General features: G+C 38.2%; 1 protein-coding gene across 1 annotated transcript; it reads right to left on the bottom strand.

The window, feature by feature from the left end:
- Window positions 1–4,774: 4,774 nt before the first annotated feature.
- Window positions 4,775–5,743, bottom strand: LOC101648215 (olfactory receptor 1020). The gene has a single exon (XM_004714897.2). The coding sequence runs from the start codon at window positions 5,726–5,728 to the stop codon at window positions 4,775–4,777; it is 954 nt and encodes a 317-aa protein (XP_004714954.1). The 5' UTR covers window positions 5,729–5,743.
- Between the last annotated feature and the right edge of the window lie 1,264 nt (window positions 5,744–7,007).

Genomic DNA, 7,007 nt, shown 5'->3' with positions numbered 1-7,007 from the left:
TGTATGAGCCCCTAATAAAATGTCAAAAAAATAAATTAATTAAAAATATATATATATCATTTGTACGGGCAATAGAGGATACGTTATTTAATGCGTGAATTCTGATTGAGGTCCAGGCATCTGGGCAGTGTTCAGACCTAACCATATGGCATCCAATTGAAAAGGAGGGGAGGGGGAAAAGATAATGGTAGGTTGGGGAACAGGGCACTTATCCACCCATGGGGAGGGTGTTGTTTATGTCTCCACAGAAAAGGGAGAGAGAAACCAGACACCTCATTCCAGTGTGCCAAGTCTTGAGGGCAACATACTGGCATGGAGCAGGGCATTAACAATGAGGACCAAGGGGTCGGCCCAAATTCGAGCGATGTTTACCCCCACCCTAGAAGAATGTACTACAGAGGACAACACTGAAGATATGGGCTGAGGAGGATGGCTGGTCTGTCCTAAACACACAGGAGCATTATAAGAGGGGAGAGACAACACTGGAGACACAGGGAGGGAAGTGAGTCCAGTCTGACCCCACCACCCCTCCCCCAGACAGGCGAATCATGATGGGCACCCACCAGAGCAACAAAGGCAGCAAAATCACGAAGTTCCCAAGGAATCTCAAAAATATACTTGTGACTCAGGGGACCTCCTGCCACCTCATCAGACCTGGTGTGAAAATATTCATAAAAGTCAGCAGATAGACTTGGAACTATTTATAGGCTTTTTCTTTTATTTTTATTTATTTATTTAATATGCCTATCTCTATAAGATAGACAGAATAAACAATCCCTAGGAGAAAGCAAGGGGAACGGTGGTTCTGGGTTGATGAAGGGGGTGAGGAAGAGGAGATGGGGGAAAGGGAGTAGGGAGACTACAAACTCAAGGAACAACAAGGGATCTAAAATCAATGGCAAGGAGGGTGTAGAATGCTTTGTGGGGTTTGATCAATTGTAATGCAGCCAAGAGAAATTACAAAGAACCAAATGCAGGATGAACATGATAGAGGGGCAAGAGGAAAGTAAACGCAGATAGAGGAAAAACTAGAAGGCAAAAACCATATAGAGAGGTATAAATATTGGCATGTACATATGTAAATATATTAATATACAAGGATTGGGGTATTTATCTATGTACATATATTTATATGTTAAGTTATTAAGAAGGTAGGTGCATTTGAGGGCTCTATTTAAGTCTTCTTTCAACACAAAAACACTTTGTTCTAATAACGTGGCACTCTGTGATACTCACCTTCCTGACACGATCTCTGAAGACAAAGCAGGTGCATGAGCAAATGTGGTGAAGAAAGCTGATGGTGCCTGGCTATTAAGATATAGGGTCTGGGGTATTAAAGGCTTGAAGTTAAACAAGTGGCCATCTAGCAAGGAAGAAACAAAGCCCACAGGGAAGAAGCACACCAGTCTATGTGATCACTAGGTGTTAACCAGGTCAGGTATCAGAAGATCAAAAACAAGCAATTAAATCAATATGAAGGAGAGAGGTTAGAGTGGACACCCAAATCCTGTCTGCAAACAATTGGACATCCCCTCACAAAGTGTCACACAGAAGGGACTATTCAGCCAGGGTGCAGTATAGCACTGATGAAACATATTTATCGGCTTTTTTAATGCTTCCTCCTCTCCACTTCTAAGACCCCAGGTTAACCTCACAAATCCTGATAGAATGGAGTATGTACATTGGTACAGAAAAGAGCTTTTGACACATGGAAGCCAGGACACATAAAACCCTAAAAACAGTAATGGGAGTAGCGATACATGAGGGGAGGGAGAAGGCAGAGGGATGAACCAATGGCAATTATGGATGTATAACTCTCCCACCCACAGAGACAAACAACAGAAACGTGGCTGAAGGGAGATGCGGACTGTGTAATATATGAAAATATATATATACATATACACATAAAAATATATATATAAATTATCAATGGTTTATAAGTGTGAGGTTTGGAGAGGGAGGGCAAAAGAGGAGCTGATAATAAGGATTCAAGTAGAAAGATAATGTTTTGAAAATGATGATGGCAACATATGTCCAAGTTAACTTGATATAATTGATGGATTGTTATATAATTTATAGAGTTTGTGGGTTATTATAATATCTGTAAAAGTCCCAATAAAATGGTTTTTTTAAGTTTGTAATAATACAAAGAAGAATATTTTAAATGAAACAATATGAGTCAGAATCGACCTGCTAGTAGTGAAGTATTTTTTTTTGTTTTTTTTTTAGTATATCCAAATGTGATGTAAGGGGCAATACATCTTTACTGTACAAAATTTATGATTATTTTATAGAAATCTAAGCATATTAAATAAGTGAAGAATACTAATTTCTTATATTCTTCAAGAGTCCAAAGTTTTCAGCTGTCAGCTTGTAAATTTAATATATAAATCTGGAAATCAAGTGGGAAGTCAGGTCAAAAGACAGAAATTTTGGCATCATTAAAGATTTCAATTGCCAGAAAATTAAGTGCAAATGGGGAATTAACTGCTGCGGGTTAAGCTTTTGGTTCCAAGATTTAAAGGGAAGTATCAGGAGGAGGCAGAGTCAGACAGTTGATGGAGAAAGACAAAAAGAAGAATGTGGTAGCAGGGGAGCCTAGAGAGGGGTGGCAAGATAGATAAAAGCATCAATTGCAACAAATGTTCCTGAACATCATTTGACAGTAAGGAAGGATAGTAATATTTGCATCTGGAAGTGTGGAGGTCTTCTGTGTCCATGGCAAGATTAGGGTAAATGGAGTGTGGTGGTATAGAAACACAATTGAAGTGTATTGATTTTGATATGAAGAAATAGGGGGGATGACTAGGGTAGTTAGTCCATTTAAGAAGATTAATTACAAAGTTGCAGAGATATACATTAGTGGCTGTATATGGCTTTCAGTAAAGAAAATTATAAAAAAGGGTGATGATACAAACCAAATGTATAAACAAATGAGAATATTTCAGGCTGAGTATGAGAAATTGATGCATGGACAGAGTAGATATATAGTTTGAGATGCCATATCCTTGGAAATTTTCAAATATATTAAAAATTGATCTTATATGCATTATTTATTATGATATTACACACACTATTTCTTTACCTTAGTCTTTCCAAAATTCAAGCATGGTGATAAGGGAGCAATCTTTTGTTTATTCTTAGAAGAATGAAATATGAGGGAATGTCAGGAACAGAGGACTGGGTTGCTGAGTGCTTTCTTCTAATTGTAGTAAGCCATGTAAGTAGGGAACCAGAGCAAAGGAACAATCAAATTTACCTAATAAACTTTATGGTCAAGAGTTGGTGTGTTTAGACGCTGGGATTTAATCAAGTGAGTAGAATGGCGGGAACTAGAACCACATGACTGAGTGTGAATGATGACAGGAGAACACGCAAATCTCACCTGGGCAATGAGTAAACATGATGGGAGCAGTGAATGATGATAATAGGAAGTGATGAGGACTTTCAGGCATTGGAACATGTTGGATACCTTTGAGAGGAATTGAAAATTATGGGGAAAGGGGAGGATTGCCCCTGAGCTTATGATTCGATGATAGTGGGGATAAATTGTGTTAACTTTTTCTTTGTGATCTCTTGACAAAATTTTCAGGGATGAGACTCCTGGGAGATAGTTTCACTTGAAACATGCAGCACATGCTTGTTCTTGCTTATGGCCTGCAGTAGATAGTGGAAATGAGGAAAAAAAAAAGAAGACTATGCATTTCCTTGATGTCCACATAATTACTGAAAGTCTTCACCATACTATCTCATCAAAGGAAGCTGTTATCCCACTGGGCCAATGTTTATAACATTCCATGCCATTTTAAAGAGCAGTAAGTACATAAATGTTTTTGAAAAATTATGAGTGATGATGAAAAAGTAAAGGACACTAACTACTACCCTTAAAATAGTCCTATTAACACATCCGAATTGTAATCTATACCTGTAATGTAGCTGTGACTCCCATAATTTTTATAATTTGTGATTGAACGCATGTACTTTTCTTCTATTTTCAGCATCCATGTGAGCGAAATAACTTTTATTAGTTAAAGCAATGCATATCACCCATTTAGTGCTTTTGGGGGTAGAAATTTATTCATCTAGCAGATGTAACACCAGCTAATGATTCATATTACAGTTCCTCTGTGAGATTTTCCTTGTGCTTTAAGAAATAGATCTGGCTAAAATCATGCCCACTGCCAGTGACTAGTGCGTATCCAAAACTGGCCATTGTGGATGTCAATTCCTGACCCCTTTGTCACAATCATGATCATCTCTGAAGGGCTAGCACAGTCTGTAAGCTCCAGAATGCATGGAGAGCTTATATAGATTGGCTAACTCCTCATAACAACTTCACCATTATGCAACCTTTGAGCCCAACTGCGAAACTTCCTCCCTTACAGTGTTTGTTCCTGGCCACAATTTTCCCTAATTCTTCTTGTATACAATCCCCCACACTCCCCGAGTTTGTTTTTCTCCAGGAGACACTAGTTTTCCAACTGGACACACTAATATAGATATAATAAACCTGAGGCTGGCAAGAACTAAGTATTGATGTTGGAACATAAACCCAAGCCAGCCAACTCCAAAAGTTGAAATATTTTACCAGAATACTCTGTCTTTATGATGATTATCCACTTACTACATGGTAGCATCAGATCGGCCATATATACATATCATCAGATATCATAAGAACAAGAACTATACATAATTTTAAATTATCCTTCTTAATACAAGCAAGGATCTTAAGCAATAAGAAAAATTAACAAGAAAACATATGTTTAGCATGCCTTCACACGACACTTTTCTTTAAGACTTTCCTTAGGGCCTCTTTCACATCTTTGTTTTTCAAACTGTAGATGAGAGGATTGAGCATAGGGATCACCACTGTATAGAAGACAGAGACAACTTTATCCTGCTCCATTGAGTAACTAGATGTTGGACGCAAGTACATGAAAAGAATTGTCCCAAAGAATATAGTGACAGCAGTGAGATGGGAGGCACAGGTGGAGAAGGCTTTGTACCTGCCATCTAATGAGGGCATTCTCAAGATGGCGATGAGGATGCATAGGTAGGAAATAAGGACAATAATAACACAGCTGATGACATTAAAACTGGAGAATGCCATGATCACAATCCCATTAATGTGCGTGTCAGAGCAGGAAATTTTAAGCAGGGGTGGGGTGTCACAGTAGAAATGGTTGATCCTGTTAGATCCACAAAAGGACAATCTAAATGTCATCCCTGTGTGGATGGCTGCATTTCCAAACCCTGCAAGGAATGAGGTAGCCACTAATAAGAAGCAAACTTTCCCAGACATAATAATTGGATATAGCAGGGGATTCCAAATGGCTGCATAGCGGTCATACGCCATCATGGCCAATAGGAAGCACTCAGTCCCTAAGAAGGAGCCAAAGAAGTAGAATTGAGCAGCACATCCATTGAAAGAAATGGTCTTATCTTCAGCCACAAGGTTCACCAGCATCTTGGGAGTCACAGAAGAAGAGTAGGAGGCATCGACAAAGGAGAGGCTGCTGAGGAAGAAGTACATGGGGGTATGGAGACTAGGCTCAATCTTAATCAGCATGATCATCCCCAAATTTCCTACCATAGTAGCCATATAGATTAATAGAAATAAGACAAACAAGATAACTTGTAGATCCGGATTGTCTGAGAGTCCTAAGAGTACAAATTCGATCACTTGTGATTGATTTCCACCTTGGGCCTCATTCAGATATTTTGTCATTTGATCTGGGATAAGAGAGAAGGTAAAACATGGAGTTAGTTGGGATGGACATTTATTGATACATGAAGTTTTATTGCCATGGCTGAACCCTACCCCAATAGTGAAAAATAAAAAGCACACTAGAAAGTATGCTGAATTGCATCTGGATACTGTGCATGCTGCCTACTAAAAATGTTTTTCCTCAAGTAACTTAATAGACATTAACCAAAAACTAATATTCCTTTTGGCATTAGTTATTTGTTGAATAATGGCAGAAGGGTATTCTTACAATGCAACTTTCCTTTATCAAAAAGTAATTAGTATATAAACATACACTTTAGACACAGTGTATGGATTAATTCAGAGTACTTAACTTTCTTCCTGAATGAAATGCATACAAAACATCAAAAGTCAGCAAAATGAAGTAACAATATTTTCCCCAAAATTGAATCACTAGAAGACCACCCACTGCCATTGAGTCAATTTTCAATGTATAGAGACCCTATAGGATAGAATGAAGCTGCTGCTTTGAGTTTCCAAGACTAAATCTGTACAGAAACAGCCACACTCATTGTTCCACCTAATAGCTGTTGGTGAGTTTGAACCACTGACTTTGTAATTAGTGGCTTATGTGTGTCCAAACACAGCCAAGTCATGAGGTGAGGTGGGGGAAGGAAGTGTTGCTAAAAATTGATTAAATGAACGGCCCAGGGAAAACATAGAGGACAATCTCATGCAGTTCGGTATGGTTCTAATCCCATTCTAACTTCCCAAAATCAGCATCTATAGGAAGAGTGAGGGAAAGTCAGTAAGATTCTGAGAATTTTCAGTGATTCCCTTTAAGATTTCTAGAAACAGACCGTTAAAAAAAAAAAGGCTCTCTCAGACAATAGTGATACAACTAGGCAAAGGAGTCAACACCGAAGTTCATGAGATCACAAGAGAACTTGGAAGCACTAGGAATAACACTGGCCACGTTCTGCTTTACATACTAAATCAGAGATAGTTTAAATGGAAATAAGTTCACTTCTGACAGTATCATAAGTGCTAAAATAAGATTTTTAAGAAAAAACTGAGTATAGATGAAAAACCTATATTTTCAAGAGTTCAAATACCAGGTTCTGGCAATAATTAATGAAGCACAATTTACATCAGGTCATATCCATGTTAGAATTTTGCACTTCATTGATTAAGAATGCACTATTCATTAATATTGGGGGGGTCATTTTTATCTAGAGAGGCCAAACATATTGTATGATTTTCAGCATTTATTCCACACTAAAAGACACACAAAGTCTAA

The sequence above is a fragment of the Echinops telfairi genome, unplaced genomic scaffold (genome assembly GCF_000313985.2).
Source record: "Echinops telfairi isolate 266 unplaced genomic scaffold, ASM31398v2 ScPeMD7_7416;HRSCAF=8454, whole genome shotgun sequence".
Classification (NCBI taxonomy): Eukaryota; Metazoa; Chordata; class Mammalia; order Afrosoricida; family Tenrecidae; genus Echinops; species Echinops telfairi.
The sequence above is the reverse complement of the archived record's forward strand: the minus strand, read 5'-3'. Positions and strand labels throughout refer to the sequence as shown.